Source organism: Tiliqua scincoides, chromosome 1 (assembly GCF_035046505.1).
Source record: "Tiliqua scincoides isolate rTilSci1 chromosome 1, rTilSci1.hap2, whole genome shotgun sequence".
NCBI lineage: Eukaryota > Metazoa > Chordata > Lepidosauria > Squamata > Scincidae > Tiliqua > Tiliqua scincoides.
The window spans coordinates 127,035,423-127,054,997 of NC_089821.1; the positions used below are offsets into that span (position 1 = coordinate 127,035,423).

At 41.0% G+C, this 19,575-nt stretch overlaps 1 protein-coding gene across 3 annotated transcripts in view; it reads left to right on the top strand.

The window, feature by feature from the left end:
• UNC80 (unc-80 homolog, NALCN channel complex subunit) overlaps positions 1–14,730 on the top strand; it is a 168,147-nt gene extending 153,417 nt beyond the window's left edge. For 2 of the 3 annotated variants that reach the window (XM_066636717.1, XM_066636716.1), the window contains 5 exons: positions 1,598–1,654; positions 8,901–8,982; positions 11,560–11,671; positions 13,295–13,503; positions 14,467–14,730. In XM_066636717.1, the coding sequence (XP_066492814.1) occupies positions 1,598–1,654; positions 8,901–8,982; positions 11,560–11,671; positions 13,295–13,503; positions 14,467–14,730 (724 nt within the window). The remainder of the gene's footprint in view (positions 1–1,597; positions 1,655–8,900; positions 8,983–11,559; positions 11,672–13,294; positions 13,504–14,466) is intronic. The other variant, XM_066636718.1, reaches the window with a different exon arrangement.
• The last annotated feature ends 4,845 nt before the right edge of the window (positions 14,731–19,575 follow it).

Genomic DNA, 19,575 nt, shown 5'->3' on the forward strand with positions numbered 1-19,575 from the left:
AATTGAGCATTAATCAAAAATGGCTTACTACTAAATAAATGTAGTAGTGCTGTACACTTTGATCAGTTTAACCAGCGGATTGATCAATGAATGGTTGGTTGATTGATGAGAGACCATGTTAGTCACTGAAAGTTAAGGCACGCATTTTTGGTTTTTGGCCTAATCCTATGGTCTTCTTGCACCCGTGGAGCATGCACTCTACTGGCACAAGCCACTACAAAAATGCCATAAAGCGTTTTGCAACATCGTTAGTTCTAGCAGTGCTCGCAGGAAGGCTGAAACCTTTCTGCTGGTGCCAGTGCATACAGGGACGCCCACCAGAGCAGATAAGTCCAGCACAGGGACAGGGAGTGGGCGGAGAAGGGATAGAACAGGGCAGGGAGAAGGTAGCAATAGGAGCAGGGGTGGTGAATCAAGCCCAGGAGGGGCATGGGATCAGTGATGCCAGCACGCGCCATATCCTATCCACCTTCTTGGTCTGGATCCACCAACACAGATCAATGCGGACTTGTGCCAGCAAATCCCATTGCAGGTTGACCCATTGCAGCTGCAATGGGTCAAGTTTTCAAGCTGTGGAGTGGGTCCACCCCATCATACCAAGAGGAGAAATTTTCTCTTTATGAGAGAGGATCCTGAGGCAGACCACACCTTCTTCCCTGTAGCAGCCAAAGTTTGGAATGTCAGGCAGCATTTCCTTCAGGGAAGAGAAAGCTCTTCTCTGAGACACTAGGCAAAAGTTAGAGATAACAATTCCAGGGGAGGGTTCTGCAGCAGATGAAACCTAATTTGTAGAACTGGATGGGTTGAAGGAACTGTGGCAGAGGATACCCACTAATCCCCACTTGATTAGTGGGGAGTGACTGCCCCATCATTCCACTGAGCTCAAAAGGGAGCTCAAGCACATCTGCTTCCAATGATATTCTGATGATTCTTCCCTGAGAGTGGCTTTAGGAGGGAATTGGAAGTTCCTCTCCTAATTTCTGTGTAAGGTTATTTCCCCATTTCACAGATCCTTGTTTTTAGAATTGACTGCATCTCTGCAAGTAAGGTTCTTATATGTGGGGGTAAAAAATGGTGTTGTATTGAGCAGGCCTGGAAGATGGGCATTTAGAAGGCGGATCCTGAGTCCAAATCATTTGAGAAGCACTGGTGTTTATCTAGTCATGCCTATCAAAGGCACACCCATTGCTATGAACCATGTCTTCCAGTGAAATGTTCATTATGGGATCTGGGAGAGGTTCCATAATGAAAAAGAAAGTACAATTTAAAAAAGAGGGGCCAGAGATGTTAAGAATACTACTCCCCTGCTCTTTTAAAAAAAAAATTAGATTGTCACTAAATTGTGATGATGTGTTGCATATATCTAGAGATGTTTATGCATCATAACTTCCATCTGTAGGAGGTACTTTGGAAAAGGAAGTCTTTCTTGAGGACTTTGGTTCTTACTCCTCAGTGAACCCAGTTTCAAGAGCAATTTACTGTCCTTCTTTTCCTTACTCTTCGTCTGATACTCTTTTCCTTGAACACAGAGACGATTGCATGCTATTTTTTTTATATTTTCTTCCCTAAATGCTTCACCTCCCTGCCCCACCTGCAGTGAACCTAATGTCCTCGATGACTCCCAAGGCCTGGCCGCTGAGGGCAGCCTCTCTAGGTACAGTGTTAACACTTCCTATATGTCAGTGTCTGTGCTGGGGAACGACCTGCTCCCTGTATTCACTGTCTTTATCCTCCTCATCTTTGATTATCTCTCTCTCTCTCTCTCCATTCCTGTTTCTTGTTCTTCATTGATGATCAGGCCTGCAAGTCAAAGGTGTAGCAACCCTACTTCGGTTGTGAGCTCTGAATGCCAGCAATCTATATTGGCTAAAAGCTCTTTCTGCGAGGAACAAAACTTGTTAAACCAAACTGCTAGCTTCTCTGTTGTGGAATTTCCTCCTCTTCCTAGTTTTTGCGACAGGGATGTACGAAACATTCATTATTGCCTATTCTTAAATTCATATTTTAGGTATCAGTTTGGGGGCTTTTAAAATAGTCCTCTATTTCTATTTATTTATAGTATCATAATCAGGAGATGCTTCATTTTTTATAATTATTTGTTTTGTGACTTGTATAATAATGATAAAGAGGTTGATTTTCAAAGTTAGTGCTGCCTCTGCTTGTAAGAATGACCCAGCTCCTTTCCTAAGAAAAGTGGCCTTCCTGTAATCCCTGTTTATTAGAAAAGTGTGTTGCCGGTCCTTATGCATCCATCTTTCCAAGAAAGCAACAGTTATTTAACTGTGTATGGTGTCTGATTCCAGATTGGTGCTGAACTTTGGCATCTGACATGATTTGCTTTGAAAACAGGAGAGCGTATATACAAGCATTGACGCTGATATGCTTTTAAATGATATTTGTTTTAATATTTAAAAGGGGGGACTGCACCTTTAACACTCAGCTCAGTCATTTTAATCATTCTTAAGTGTTCTGTTGTTCTGATACCTCTCAACTGATCCTCGGGTAGCTGGGAAGACATACATTACTCCCAAAGTCCTTGTTTCTCATTACAGGAAGCTCTAACACTAACATCAGCCATACGACTACTGCTTCCTCTACTGCTCCTATCTAAAGATGAGGAAACGTTGAGAGGGATTCTTGTGAATGACTTATTCGTTTTGTTTTGTCATAGATTTTAAGAACAGGAAATTATGTCTGTTGTGGATGTGCCATGCTGATCATTCTCATAATTCATGAAGTTCTATATGTTGCTGTCCCTTGCCTTGGCAGATGGGTAGATCTGTGATAAGTAGTGTGAAAGGGTGGGACAGAAAATGTATTTTCCTTTGGTGAAAGCAAGAGTTTTAAACATTAAACACCTATTATTATTAAGAATATTTATATACTTATTTTCAACAAAAAAAATCACAAAGTGATTTACATAGCTAAATAAATAAATGGTTTTTGGTCCCCAAAAGACTTACTCTCTTTAAAAACACAAATACAAAAAAACTGATGTTTGCATAAACAAGAGAGTAAGAAAATTTTCTTCTTATGGCAACTTGTCAATCATCCAGAATCCAGAAAATGTTGTTGCAGCTAGGCAAGCTTGGGCATTTTACAAGTGTGTTTTATCCTAAACAGCTTCTGCTGTTTCAAGAGAGGTTCTCTTTGCACAGGGAGGCCTTTTTAGTCACCCTCCCCTTCCCCCCTGTGTATCTAACCTCTGAAGGCAGTATGTTAGACTGGCAGTAGCCACACATTTCCCAGAGTACCTGGAGTATAGAACTGCCCCCCCTCTAGTTGGCGTTGCTATATTTGTGTATATTTGTGTACTGTACCATGCAGTGTTGCTATCTCTAGATGAGAAGAGTGCGGGGTGCATTACAGCAGCAGTGACTAATTTTTCGGGCAAGTGTACTATAAATGGTGTTCAAAGTATATGTAGTGTTGCATCCACCCATGACCCACGGTATACTGAGTTGAGAGCAAGCAGAAGAACAGTGTAGGAGAGGCAGGTGGGTATCCAACAGGTCTGTCCCTATGCTTGACAGGCACAAGCCTGCCAGATATATTGCTGCTCATGCTGCTCTCTAAAGTGCCACTAAAATCTTTTGTTGCATTTGTGCCACAGGTTGGGCACCCATCTTCTGGAAAGGGCAGTGGAGTACATAGAGCATTACAGCGTTAATGGAAAATCAAAGCATTGAAATATGTAGTCTGGGGAAAAGTCCACATTTGTTAGGCAAATGAATTCCTGTTGCAAGCAAAGGAGTAATAGCCTGTTAGGAATAGGAAAGATGTTCTGGCCTTTTCCTTTTCCAGGTATGCGCCACTTAACGACAGGGATATGTTATATTATTCCAGTTGTTATGCGATTAGATCATTAAGTGAACATTCAGTCCAATCTATTGCCTTTGTTGTGTAAAGACACTAGCTGGTTGCACAGGTTACTGGAGATAGCCTCTTTACATTAAGAGCCTCTCTGTTGTGTAAACAGTCACTCTGCTGCAGGCTATGGGAGATGTGATTGCCTCATTAAGAGCCTCTTTATTGTGCTTTGACCACCATCATATATGTGGTCCGTCATTAAGTGGCTTATGACTGTATATAAATAGATGCTAAGGAGATCATTACTATAGCAGAAGATAAACATTTCTATACACACTCAAGTGAGGTTTAAACCAGGCATGTAAATATTGTGCTCTCAGTATCTAGGATTCAGGAGAATAAAGATGTACCTAATGAATTGATAAGCCAATCATTAATGAAATCAGAAACAACAGGTGACACTCAGAGTACCACTGGCACAACATACACCAGCAGAACACACTTTCACTGCCCCCTTCCCCATACTGAAGCGTCCCTGAAAAGTCGTTGCTGAGGATGGAGGATCTTCAGCAAGGTCAAAAGCTGTGATGTGGGGGGAGTCCAGTAACTTTGAATGAATGAAAGAAAAGAGACAGTTGGAACAATGTCTATAAAAGAATTGACCGTTGAGAAAGAAACAACCAATTCGTGTGGAAAGATCAAAATTATGGTTTATCATTTCTAGCTTTATAATGAACAAAAGATGGGAAGTGATGCTAAAATTTTAGGCAAAACTATGGTAATAGTGTTGGTTTACTGTCATTCAAAGCTACTTTACCAAATAGGACTCCTTTTCAACATTTATACAACACTTGCATTTAATAAAAAATTTAGTAAAGAAAATGCACGGAAATATGGCACTGCTACAAAGACATAGTAAACAAGGATAACTTACTTCGTACTGAATAGGTTTCAGCTAGACCACTTTATCCAGTTTCAGTGCTACACGTTTACATGCATAGATGCAATAGCATAGAGCCTTTGATGTTGCTATAGCAGCATCACCTGAGACATAAATCTGGCACAGAATTTCACCAATATTACTAGCTTCATTAAGTAAATGAAAGCAACTTATCTCACCTTACTTGCTTCAGGATAAGAAAATAACAATGCATTTAAGCTGCAAGAGATAAGTTGAAGTATAATAATAGGAAAACTTGCAGCAACTGTTTTGTAATTAATAAGTTGTGACTCATTTAAATTCCAGTATCTGCTGTCCAGCTTCTTGACTAAGATATGCAACTTGTCCCTCAAAACGGCCACAGTGCCAGAAGATTGGAGGATAGCAAATGTCACGCCTATCTTTAAAAAGGGAAAGAGGGGGGACCCGGGAAACTATAGGCCGGTCAGCCTAACATCTATACCGGGTAAGATGGTGGAATGCCTCATCAAAGATAGGATCTCAAAACACATAGACGAACAGGCCTTGCTGAGGTAGAATCAGCATGGCTTCTGTAAGGGTAAGTCTTGCCTCACGAACCTTATAGAATTCTTTGAAAAGGTCAGCAGGCATGTGGTTGTGGGAGAACCCATGGACATTATATATCTGGACTTTCAGAAGGCGTTTGACACGGTCCCTCACCAAAGGCTACTGAAAAAACTCCACAATCAGGGAATTAGAGGACAGGTCCTCTCATGGATTGAGAACTGGTTGGAGGCCAGGAAGCAGAGAGTGGGTGTCAATGGGCAATTTTCAAAATGGAGAGAGGTGAAAAGCGGTGTGCCCCAAGGATCTGTCCTGGGACCTGTGCTTTTCAACCTCTTCATAAATGACCTGGAGACAGGGGTGAGCAGTGAGGTTGCAAAGTTTGCGGACGACACCAAACTTTTCCGAGTGGTGAAGACCAGAAGTGATTGTGAGGAGCTCCAGAAGGATCTCTCCAGACTGGCAGAATGGGCAGCAAAATGGCAGATGCGCTTCAATGTCAGTAAGTGTAAGGTCATGCACATTGGGGCAAAAAATCAAAACTTTAGATATAGGCTGATGGGTTCTGAGCTGTCTGTGACAGATCAGGAGAGAGATCTGGGGGTGGTGGTGGACAGGTCGATGAAAGTGTCGACCCAATATGCGGCGGCAGTGAAGAAGGCCAGTTCTATGCTTGGAATCATTAGGAAGGGTACTGAGAACAAAACAGCTAATATTATAATGCCGTTGTACAAATCTATGGTAAGGCCACACCTGGAGTATTGTGTCCAGTTCTGGTCACCGCATCTCAAAAAAGACATAGTGGAAATGGAAAAGGTGCAAAAGAGAGCGACTAAGCTGATTACAGGGCTGGGGCACCTTCCTTATGAGGAAAGGCTACGGCGTTTGGGCCTCTTCAGCCTAGAAAAGAGACGCCTGAGGGGGGACATGATTGAGACATACAAAATTATGCAGGGGATGGACAGAGTGGATAGGGAGATGCTCTTTACACTCTCACATAACACCAGAACCAGGGGACATCCACTAAAATTGAGTGTTGGGAGAGTTAGAACAGACAAAAGAAAATATTTCTTTACTCAGCGTGTGGTTGGTCTGTGGAACTCCTTGCCACAGGATGTGGTGATGGCGTCTAGCCTGGACGCCTTTAAAAGGGGATTGGACAAGTTTCTGGAGGAAAAATCCATTATGGGGTACAAGCCATGATGTGTATGCGCAACCTCCTGATTTTAGAAATGGGTTATGTCAGAATGCCAGATGCAAGGGAGGGCACCAGGATGAGGTCTCTTGTTATCTGGTGTGCTCCCTGGGGCATTTGGTGGGCCGCTGTGAGATACAGGAAGCTGGACTAGATGGGCCTATGGCCTGATCCAGTGAGGCTGTTCTTATGTTTCTTCTTGGTCCGTGAACAACAATCGTGCAATCTGTTAAGAGAAATAGTTGACACTCTTGCCTTGGAGGTTTATAAGTAACTGGATACATTATTTGTCTGGGACAATTTAATAATAGGTAGAGGGGGTTGTTTCCAGTGAGGGGCAGCCCAATCCTTAGCTACCTGGAGCATGGGGTTGCCAAGGTGGCAAAAACAGCTGCCGTATCTTTCAGCACACTCCAGACAGCCACTGCCACCTCCTTGGGAGTACGGGGTGGAGAAAGGGGGTTCATCTGTTTTAAGAAGAAAGGGGAACGTAGAATACCTATTGTTACTTACCTAGTGAATTATTTGCAAAGTAATTTTTATGAAAAAAATGAAATACCTACTGTGCAGCATCCCTAAATGGTGCTGTTTTGCATGCTACAGTAATGTTCTTTCCACTTATTTTGGAGAAATGGAATAAGCTGCACCACCAATAGGATCTAATATTCTTGTATGGAGGGGAAGGATTGAGGAGAGGCAAATGAGTATGGAATGAGCCATCATCCCCTGCATGCCTATTTATAATAGTGCATCCAAATTCTTACATCACTAATGGGAAGAGCAGGTTCTTGAGTAATTGCAGAGGCACAAAACTTATATAAGTAATTTAAACTGAGCTGATTATGTCTTGTGCAGCGCAGTCCTACCTTGCGCTGGAACAGACAGGCCAGTGCAAGATAGGGCCCCAAAGCCACTGCAGCCCCAATGGGTCTCCTTGGACTTGTGCCACCTCCAGAGGTGCTCAGGAACTGGGGTTGGGATCCGGCATAAGAGCCCACTCCCAGCCCACCTGCCCCGGGACCGCCCTTCCCCTGCCCCAGAACGCCTCCCTGCCCACCCCCTCCCTGCCCACCCCGGAGCCTTGTGTCGGCTGAGGTCAGCTCATCCTCTGCGGGCCAGCACGCATTAGAGGAGGTGCAAACATGCTTTACGGCAAGGGACTTACACCGGCCCAAGGGTGACTCTAGATTGCGCCCTTAGGAGACTATATATTTACTATTTATTTTTTGTACCATCACTGAGCACTTTCCAAAGTACAAGAGTACCTAAAAGATCTGGTATGTAACCTATTGCCATTATAAATCTTATACTGTATTGTCTTGGAAACCATTATTATTGACTTTGATTGCTTTTGAAAGGGTTAGGCAAAGACTAAATGAAGGAATATCAAAGCTCTTAATTTTTCTTCTGACTTGCTAACTTAATTGTTGAACTTAACTTCTTAACTTCTAAGCTTGCTAACTTAATTGTTTGCTACCATTATTGTCCTGGTGTTCTCCAAGATGTTTTAGTTTGATTTCTTGGGAGAATGTGTATATTAATATTTATAAGTTAACTGGCTCATCTTCCATATACTGCAATTAGTAAGAGAAATCCAAGAGGGCCCACAAAACTTAGGGAAGAGAAAATATATTATTTTTCAGTTAATATGCTCTTAAAAAGCATGCTTGCTTTAACACACTTTATGGTAAAAAAGAATACTGAATATGGTTGGGATGCACAAGAGGCTGAATTACCATTTATCCTAACTTTAGCAATATTACTGACTACTGAAAATCTTTCTGTCTCAAATCTTCACTAGAACTCTGGCAGGCGTCTCCAGTTATATGGGAAGTTAGAATTTCATGCTATAAAATAATGCAAACAGATTGAAGAAATGGTTTTTAACCCATTTTTGCCCAGCTCAGAGGTGTATACATTTGGTCTCTATTGCATATATGCAAAGTTGGGCAGAAATGGCTTAGGGCGCAATCCTAACCCCTTATGTCAGTGCTTTCCAGCACTTTCCAGTCTTTCCATCACTTTCCAGCACTTTCCATCACTATTTAAATATAGCAGCAAGGAAAATGAATGTTCCCACATTTACCCTAATCTGGACAAAAGCAGATTTGATGTTCTGATAATAAAATAGCATCCTTACTATTATCTTGCCTTTATGATGTAAAAGGGCAAAATGCATTGTGGGCTGGGATGCATTGTCACATGGCTGAATACTGATATCTCCGTTTTGAGATCTGATGCTACCAGTATGTGGCTTAGTCATGAATGCCATTACTCTTCCTATCCCAGTTCCAAAATAAGTGATTCCCCTAGCCTTCAAAGATGGAATGATCTTTGAAGTGACTATGCCATTAGTGTTAATCATGACTGCAAAGAAACTAATTTTCTATGTTCTTTTAGAGTAGTAATGATGCTCTTGATTCTTAACAGGGTAGCAAGTGTGCAGAGTGAACCAGGACACCACAATCTCCTCCTTCAGCAACCATTAGGAAGAAAAAGAGGTCTGAGACAGGTAAGTTCACCACATTGGAGTCTATTGAATGAAATAATTTATTACCTTTTCTTTTGTGGAATTTGGTTAGGGGTTACATAGTAGACAGTGCTAACTGTAAGAATTGGTTTGATGCAGTAGAAGTTTAATTTCATGTCAGCCAGAGCTCAGTAATGTTTGATGTTAAGAAGAAAGTGCAACAACTGATTCTGAAGTGTGTGTGTGCATGTGCACATGTGTGTGTGGAGTGTGCTCAGGAGTTGTGTAGCAGTTAAGTTGCTCGAACCAGTATGACATCATTAGGAGTATATATTTTTATGATAGCATATTTCTATCTCAGTATCTGCCTTACAAATCTCAGATAGGTGTAATGGGATGATGGTTTTTGACATGATGAGAATAATCTGGTCCATTCTCTCAATAACAGAAGTGTGTCCAACCCCTCATGGGAGTTGCCTCCCTTGTCCTAAAACAGATTCTTTCATGCAAATGGATTGTGTTAATTCTCACTAGGTTAGCTTTCCAGATATAGGAAGCTGTTCATCTTGACTAAATTGGTACTAGAAGCAATACTGTAATGGATAAGTTAATTAAAGGCAGAGCACTGCATACAGTCACATGCACACGTACATGCACTTCTGCTGTACCTATCGAAGAATATAAACACAAAGCAATGAAAGAATAAATAGGACAGAGAAAACAAACCACATGCAATAAACAAATCACCAGTGAGAAGAATAAACTTGCTATCAGCAGAAATGAGAAGGTAGCAAGAAGACAGCCATCATTCCTTGTATCCAAAGCAAAAGGGGTGCTGTAATGCAAAAGGGGTGCTGAAACCCCCCTTTCCACTTGGTAACATACAGTGGCCAATTTCAATAGCAACGATTTGCCAGGTTAGCGCTTGGTCCCCATCAATTAACACTAACACAGTATGATTGCTTCTAAGGCTGCAATCTTATGCATACTTTCCTGGGAGTAAGTCCCTTGAATATAGTGGGACTAACTTCAGAGTAGAAATGCACAGGATTGTGCTGTAAAGAATTTTATTAGAAGCTTTAAAACAGTGAGCCAAGCCCACAGAGGGTTAAAGTTAAGTATTAAAGTATATTTTCCAGTAGGTTTGCTCCTCCGTGGTGCTTTCCAGATGGCCTTCAGGAAATACTTCTGATGTACTTCAGCTCCTACCAAAGTATCTGACCAGCAGTTTGCCTTAAAGAAACTGTCTCTCTCCCCAACATTCCTTTCCAATGCCCTTTTAACTGCCATTCCCACTGCTTTTCCCAACCACACAAAGTTCTCTTTTCTTAGAATGTCACCTTGCTTTTCTCATCCCTTTCTTGTTTCCTGGGTGTGCAACATGTGTTGCGCACAGCTGTTCTCTGCTGTCCCCTGGCACCATAGTGGACAGTGTGGTACAAACTAGATTTCTCTGGCCCAAAAGCACACAGCTCCACCACAAGATCTTGCCTGAGCTTTTCCTCCCTCTATAGGGGAGGAGGTTCAGGCCAGATTGCTGAAGTCAGAACAAAGAAAAGTGTTCCTCACAGTGTCCCTTCCCCTGAAACCCAACCATTCCATTCCTTCACAGATTCCTGCCCTTCGCAAATATACTCTCTCAACACCAGTTCTCTAATCTGGTGAGGTTCCCTCAATTTGCTTTGAGGTGAAAAATACTAAAGGAAAACGTGAAAATTATAAAAATGAAAAATTATAAGTGTGAGGGATGTGAATATGTGTCAAACCTCTCTTTCCATATATGATTTCGTCTGTCTTCACCCCAATTTTACACAAAGAAAAGTCTGAGATTCTTGCATAAGGAATAGTGGTAGATACAGAAAGCCACACTGCCTTCCAGGGAGGAGAGGTCCAACAAAAGAGAGGGCAATATAGTGCAATCAGCAGAAGCTTGGCACTGTGCAATCCAAGAAGAGATATGCTGTCTCAACAATCAGTTGTTTGACTATAAGAATAAGTCTCACATAGAGATATGCTAATATGGTTTTAAGTCTTCAGTTCATCTCATTTTAGTACATTTCAACAGTTCCAAAATAACTGGGTTTATAAGACTGTATGATAATATGCCCAGGTAGTTGAGCGTGATCCTTGAAAGAGAGTAAACTGGCAAAGTATGATCATCTTCTGGCAGGAAAACACCTAGAGCTAACAGGCTCTAGATTGGAAACCATGCTAGTGATCATCCTACCATAATGATCCACTGTTTTAGTCACTTAAGTGATACATAAACACTGATCAACTTATAAACTGGGGACATGTGAAACTCCAACCTTCTAATCCACCAAGGATCAGATTGAGCAGATTGTCAGCTCTTGAATGCTATGCTTTGTCGCTGTTGAGCCTGAATAGAGGGCATTACATCATAAATTTATAGGTATAAATTACACCCCATTATTCTTATTATAGCAAATAAGAATAAGCATATTATTCTTATTATAGTGTCATTATAGCAAATGAATTCCCTAGTAATCAAATCAGCATATCTACTAAAACAGCAAGGGGCTCTCTACACATGTTGAGTAACCAAGAGGTATTTCAGAACCACCTCATTGTCCGCTTGCTCCCGCACATGTTTTGTAGCTAAGAAGGCCTCTCCTATCACGCCAGAAAACCCAAACTGAACCTCGCAGTCGTCATGGAGCACGTCTTTCTACCACACGTAGAAGCATACAGCCCAAAGCGAAACCAAGTGGTGAGCATTTCTCCAAGGCTCCTGTGTCGTCATCATCATCTTGTTCCTCTTTTTGAAATGACTAAGGGCTCAATCCCAACCAACTTTCTTGCTCTGGGGTAGCAACAATGCAGCCCCATGGAAAGGGAACACATGTTCCCATACCTTAAGAAGGCCCCAATGACTGCCCCTCCACCACAGGATGCAGCGTACATCCTACTGGCACAACAGCATCAGCACTGGAAAATTGGATAGGATTGGGCCCTAGGGCTGCAATCCTAACCTCACTTTACTGGGAGTAAATCCCATTGAACACAATAGGACTTACTTCTGAGTAGACCTGGTTAGAATTGTGCCCTAAGTTTCTGTTTTCTTCAAATTATTGTACCTGTGTGTCTTCGGCAAATTACGAGTTCATGGGGGACTGAATCATATAAGAGAGTGAGACTCAAAATCTCTCTGTGTAATATAACTACCAGTAAAACATCTATGAGACAGGAATGTGTCCTCAAAGATAGCCTATTGCTTAGGCCAGGGGTGCCCAAACCCCGGCCCGGGGGCCACTTGCGGCCCTCGAGGCCTCTCAATGTGGCCCTCAGAGAGCCCCAGTCTCCAATGAGCCTCTGGCCCTCTGCAGATTTGTTGAAGCACACACTGGCCCAACGCAACTTCTCTCAGCATGAGGGTGACTGTTTGGCCTCTCACGTGAGCTGTGGGATGAGAGCTCCCTCCACTGCTTGCTTTTTCACATCTGTGATGCAGCAGCGGCAGCAAAGGAAAGGCCAGCCTTGCTTTGTGCAAGGCCTTTTATAGGCATTGAGCTATTGCAAGACCTTCATTCATTCATATAAGTTCATCTTTAATATATTCATTTATGTAAACTTATGTAAATTTATTCAAATTTTAAATGTAAATTAATTCTTTCCCCCCCCCTGGCCCCCAACACAGTGTCAGAGAGCTGATGTGGCCCTCCTGCCAAAAACTTTGGACACCCCTGGCTTAGGCTAACAAGTGCCAGCCTAAACTGTTGTTCCCATTTAAGTCTGCTCTCTGGGTTTTACCCTCTTGGCTCCTATCCCCCCTTCTTTTCATTTCTTGAGACAATTGCATATATGCTGTTATTGTTTTTATTACATTTATATCCTATATTTCCTCTAAGGAACCCAGAGAAGTATATATGGTTCCTCCCTTGCCCCTATCTCCACAACAACTCTGGTTAGGCTGAATGTAGGTACTGGTTGAAGGTCACCCAGTGAGATTTATTCTCTTCCATTGTGGAGATGGGTTGTTTTTGCTGTTGATCTGGATACTTGAATTGCCTACTTAAGGATGGTTGGCAACCTTCAGTCTCAAAAGACTATGGTATAAGCCTACAGCACCCAGTATTCCCAGGCAGTCTCCCATCCAAGTACTAACCAGGCCTGACCCTGCTTAGCTTCCAAGATCAGATAAGGAAACAAAAATAGTGGCTATCAGCCACCTGTTTTCCTTAAAGTGGTGGTTTGATAAAGAAAAAATACTCTTGGTTATTTTTTTTTGAAGAGGATAGGATTTTCTTTGCATGTACATTGGTAAGATAGGTTCAGATTTATTCTTCAGTGTATGTGCTTGTGTATCTGCTATTGCTTATTGCTTATCCTGCAGTGGATCAAAAGCGATCTGTGACCTTCACTGAAGCTCAGTCAGAGGCATCAGCTACAACACCAGATCCAGCACCTACAGCAGCCCAGCAACCAAGCAGCAAGAGAAGCAGCCCTGCAGAAGGTGGCAAACAAGAAGCTGCAAATAAACCTGGTCCAACATCCTCCCCTGCCATTATTGTGGCTGATCTCCACAGTCAAGTCACTAGTCAGGTAAACTTAGTGGAGAAGCCAGAAAGCATGTTGCTGTTGCTTCTGGAATATACTGGTTCACATTTTCTCATTAAGATGGTTCAAATTTAATCATGGTTTGTCATGTTGTCTGAACCAACACTATCTGAAAACCATGGCTTGTGGGTGGTCACCAAGTAGAATTTGAAACCCTGGTTCAAATGAATGTTTGGGCAAACTAGTTTGTATTATATCTCAACTGATAAAAAAAGAGACATAGGCTGCAATCCTTTATATGTTTTCCTGGGAGTAAGCTCCACTGAACGCAATGGGAGTGACTTCTGAATAGACATGCATAGGCTTGCACTGATAGGGAGCTTCCTGACAATGATAAAAAGGAGGTTTTTCTTTTTCTTTTTTAATAACATCATATTAGCATGGCCCTATTCAGTGAAAATTGTGCAGAAATTAGTCCCCACACAATGGACAATAATCTTCCAGTGCTACTTAGGTCACAACAATGTCCTTTAATAGGGCATTCTATAATAGCTAGACTTGTTTTGTTAAAAAACAAATCAGTTTCATGCAGCTCTCTTCAGCATTCATCATAATTAACTGTTATTACATTAAACAATAAATAGTAATAGGGTACAAATAATAGCTTTTGCAGTTACTACACCAATATTCTGTTCCTGTATATATTAATTGTCCAAAGTGATCATCTGTAAATGCTCTTCTATCCAGGTGCAGTTAGCTAGACAAGGAAGATGGGAAGTGGTGGAAAGATGAATATAGTTTGGAAGCTGGATATCTGTGGAACACTGAGCGTTTTTTAATTGTTTTACAGGAGTCTGCGGAGTTTGTAGCCTTAAGACCAGACTGTTTAAGCGGCATTGCAAATAACTGTTGATCTGTAAACAAATAGTTACATGTGTTGCTCTGAATCTCGTTGCTCTTGATTCTTCCCAAGAATTCCAGCCTGAATGTAAACTCTCTTCTTTCCAGATAGAGACACTTTCTGCTGAAAAGGATAAAAAAAAGGAGGAGGATCTGGAGCCAAGGTCAGCCCAAGCACCCAGTACCCCTCCACTTTCTGACAGTGAAGATTTTACAGGCTTAGAAACCACCAGCTTGTTGCAGCACGAAGATACTGTCCTTCACATTAGTGAGGATAACGGGATGGAGAATCCCCTTCTTTCCAGCCAGTTTAGTTTCACACACGTGGAGGTGGGGCAAACAGATGTTGACCTAGATGAATCACATGTTTGAGATGGGCAGGAGGAGTTTGCAGTTAAGGCTGAGAAAAGAGACATTCCTTCAGTCTTCATATTTGTAGCTAAATGAAAAGAGCACTTTAAATATACACTGAGGGATACATCCTATAATTTGGTACAAGTGGGGCAGTATATTTTACAAAATAAGCCACGTCTTTGGACAGATCTAGTTGGACTCAGGGCAGACCATAAAACAGAGAAGTAACTTAATATTGGAATCTTCCTGTCACAGAACCAATTTACAAAGTCGTAGTCTTTTGCACTCCTCAGTTTCTCCAGTAAAACTAATTAAACTAATGAATACCAGGCAGAAAAACAGAGCAACCTTTTTGGAGGTTGACCACCTTAATACAGTATCTGATAATTTATTTTTGTAATCTCAGAAGGGGGCTATATAGATATGTATACATAGTATATTAATCAGAAATATAATGGATAGCTGCAGAGCTATAGAATGCTTTGACTGTTTATGTTTCAGTTAGCGTCAGAATACCACAAATATCAGACAAAAATCATTTTTGCCTCTTGTTTGCAATTGTGCACTCTAAGATATAATCCGATACATTGGTTTTAGTCCCTTAAAAGCTTAATGCAGACTAAACTGAATGGAAGAATGTCAACGCTATGCACTGATGTGGACAGTTGGGGTAAATGTTCTGCAAATAAGGTAAATGGTATTAAAGATTCTATTTCAGATGTTAAGCAACATTATAAAATGCGTGTGGATCTTCTAATACACGCATCTGCTGTGTTTGTATTTATAAACATTTATTAGTCCTTATATTTTCATTACTGTAAACTACCTGTGAATAAGCCAGGCGTTGATACTGTAGGGAGCAACTATTTCTGCACACTAGGAGTGTGTGATGTAAAAACGCTTGGCTTAGTGTACGCTTATGTGAATCTGCAACTATCTGTGATTCTCCATGTGACAAACATAACATTTATGAATGATACCTCTCTTGGAAGTGTATTGCTTATTCATTCACAGTCATGGATTTGTCATTTAAATTCAATGAGATATGAATGTATTAATTTTCAACTAGATGCTACCCTTTCGTATTCTGACAACATTGTTTTTAGTTCATTTTAAAGGTTTCTCAAATTGATATTTTTGTGTGTCTGCAATATGTATGGTTACCTAAATTGCCTGTTCTGGGTGGCCATTAAATTATACGTACAGTATTCATACATAGGTGGGGATGGCATCTGAAACTATGCAGGTAGAAGGTATGGCATTATCAAAGTATGTAGTTTTTATTCTCATTAAGAAACTAATTTGCATAATTCTGTCACTTTTGGCCTCTGTACCATGCTGTGGTGTTCTCTTCTTTCAAAGATAATGTAATGGGATGTCACTTTTTAAAGCCTATGAATTAAGTTTAAGTTTGGGCCAAATGGCTTTCTTAGTAATTTCAGAGGGAAAGTGGAATGATACTGAATTTCTCACACAGCCCAATTTATTTCAAGTTCACTTTACTTAGTGAGTGGGCTTCTAAGAATATGATTATGATGATGAACAAAGAGTTAATTTTGTTCTTTATTTTCTAAATGCTTAGACAAACAATGGAAAAACAAACAGGTGTTTGTATGAATCTTCTGGAAGTAAAACAAGTCTTATTGCTTTTTCCTTATAGCCAAATCACAGCAGCAGTATACTCTGTCCTGCAGTAGACTGTGCTGGGGTTTCTTCTGCTTTGAACACCATTTGTGAAAATCATTATTTGAACAAAAGATGAAATACTTGCATTTCTAAGACCTTAATTTTGAAAAACGACACAATTTGAAATTCCTCAGGTTCCAGAATTAGGTCTTTTTAAAGATTACATTTGTTTTATTTGCGCATATTAAGTGACTACAAAAAGAGGATAATAGTGAATCCAGCAAACATAACTCTGTATTTTAGAAACCAGCAGCTTGTATTTTACAGAGATTATTTTTCCAGAAAGATTTTCAATAATGGTATTCTAATTTAAATAAAGGAAGCTCTGTGTGTGATGGTCAAGGGAAGGGGGTCCTAAACACAGCACCCTTCTTCTTCCCCCCACTCACCTTAAATAGTAGTAGTTACTACCAGTGTGAAAGCTAAAACCAGAGAGGAGCTGCCTTGGAGAGCCTCTCTTCTAAATGTGTTGTGGGAGCCCCAGGTGGGAATCCCAGGGATTCTGGATGCCGACAGCATACAGTTAGCAGTCACAGAGGTGAGACACAATGTTCTGTGTCAACCAGGCTAGGCAGGTTTGAAAATGAGGTAAGAGGGAAACTTGTTAAAAACAAATAAAGGCTAAAAGATAGTTACATGTAGATGCAGGCAAAAAGATGCAAACAATAAAGGGCCTTCTTAAAGCAACAAGCTGGAATCTACAGGGTCCTTGCACTTTCCCTAACCTCCTCACACCTGCTGGCATTTTGCAGCTTCAGCTCTTTTGCTCAAAATGGAGACCACACCACAAAATGGAGTCCAACAATGGCCTGGTCTTCTTTGGTTCTCTACAACAAGGGCACAAAAAGAATGTCATCCAATCACATTTTTAGGACAGGAAATATGTGATTCATATCAAAACCAGTTTGTATGAAATTTTGTATCTTTATCATCATCCACTGGAAATTATTAAATCCATTTTAGTAAGCCATACTGAGAACTCAAATATATACCTATTGTGACATTTTGGGGTGTTTTTTTTTTCCCTTTCAAGTTGCGACTTAAAAAATGACAGAGACTTAAAGATGACCTCAGTATAGTGGCCCAAAAGGGGGCTTGTTGCTGCTTCAGCAATTTATTGATATACTGCATCTGTTCTTGTGTATTTTTCATATTGATTGCACTGTACAAATGTACTTTTAACAGGATTTGTGCTTTCTTCCAGTATATTGATAAAGTGACAAGTATATTTCTGCTGTGAAGAAAAAATGATGCTGCTTCCTTAGTGTTAGAGGCCTTACGTGCATGTACTGTTCAACAAACGTCTACATTGTGAAACAGCGTCTGTCTGTGTTCAGTATATTTTGGTTATTTCAAATGTGTACATTAATGTGCTATAGTTGATATTATTAAAAACCACCCGGTCCCCCTTTTAAAAAGACTGTGATGTCAAGTTATGAGATTGCAGCCATGCTCACAAAGTTCACTGTAACTCTCCTTGTCGACATGTGCCTCCCAATAGCTTCTCAAACAATGCCCAACCCCAGTCCAGTTTTATAGAAAGGGAACACTATTGTACCAGAAATCTTCAGTATGATCATCTTGTGTGTGTGTTTTAATGTGACCCTAGCTGCTCTGAATGTCAAAGTATTTATTTGTGTGTGTATTTGTATCTATATGTATGTTTGCATACAGGAATGTCAAGGGATGTATTTTCTAAGAATGCTGCTGTCAAGATTTTGGAGAAAAGCTGTGTAGACTTGAAATGCTTTTAATTTCTGTGGAATCTCACAAATATGTGTTAAAAAAAATTGGCAGTAAAAGTCCAATTCAGTGACTGTTATGTACACAAATGGACTGTTTCTCCTCTAAATTTAAATAGGGTATTCCTATAAAGATTTGCTCAAATTGTAAGCTTTAATACAATTTAGAACCCAGTACCAAACAGTGCGTGCTGGCTCACTGCCTGTGCGCACTGTTGCAAATGTGTCATAAAGCATATTTGCGAGCTCTTAGCAGCGGCCCAGTGCTGGATCTAGCTCAGTGCCAGCCGGTGCTGGGCTAGCACTTGTGAAAAGCCAGTGCTCTGCAGCTCGGCATTCACCCGAACCCACCGGGCAGCAGAGAGGTAGGTGGGGGCAGGTGGGGGAGGACGGAGGAGGTGTTCTGGGGTGAGTGAAGGTGGGGGAGGGCAGGGAGGGAACGTGCCGGGGGAGGGGGCAGAGTGGGAGGAGGGCAGGACCAGTGGAGCTCAGCTTCACCTGATCCTGTGCTCCGTGTCAGGCTTCGTGACTCGACATGGAGGCTCTTGATTCTGCTCCAGCCCAAGGGCTGCTGTAGAATCAAGTAGCCCCAATGCAGGGCTACTTTCCTTAGCTGCCAGTGGCTGCTTGGTGCACTTAGGATACCGCAGCAGCTATTTTCGGTGCTGTGAGAGCCCCGTGCACTGGGCAGCTTTGGATTGGGCTGTTAGTTTGAACTCCCATTGCCAAAGACATGTGTAAAGTATATAGTAAGGGAAAAATAAAATACATCCTGTATAAATCTCTACAATTACAAAAAATGAACATACAGTTAGTATAATCTCAGGGCAGTCAGGAGAATGTTATTGTCTTATTGATATATGCTATGTACAGGAAATGACAGAAGGGCTGCTTTGCCATGTTAACTATTAAGATAAATAATCTGAAAGCAAGAGACTTTATGAAAATACTTGTTCATGTGTACAATGAAGTCATACATATCAAAATATCTATCTGTACCTGTTAAACCTGCAAAGTTTAATGTTAATTAAAAAATGAAGCCCCACTGAAACCATGCTTTGAACCTATTAAAACCATGGATTCAGGGCTATACTGCTGAATTGTTATATATCTGCAAAGTGTGCCAAATGACCAAAGATGAAGGATAAAATAAAAATATAGAGATGACTGAATTATGTTTATGAAAGAGATTACAAGAGTTTAATGTTTAGATATGCATAATTAATAAAACTTGTCTACAAATATTTCATTACATTTGAGAGTATCTGTGTTCATAAGATTATTTTTTCAGAAAATGGGTGTTTGCAACATGCAAATCACTGGGCAATGTGCAAATCACATGTTTTCACACTTACATTTGTGGCAAGCTATATACGGCTTGTAACCACCACGCTGAACATAGACATGGTTATGGAAATATTAATGTAGAATCATC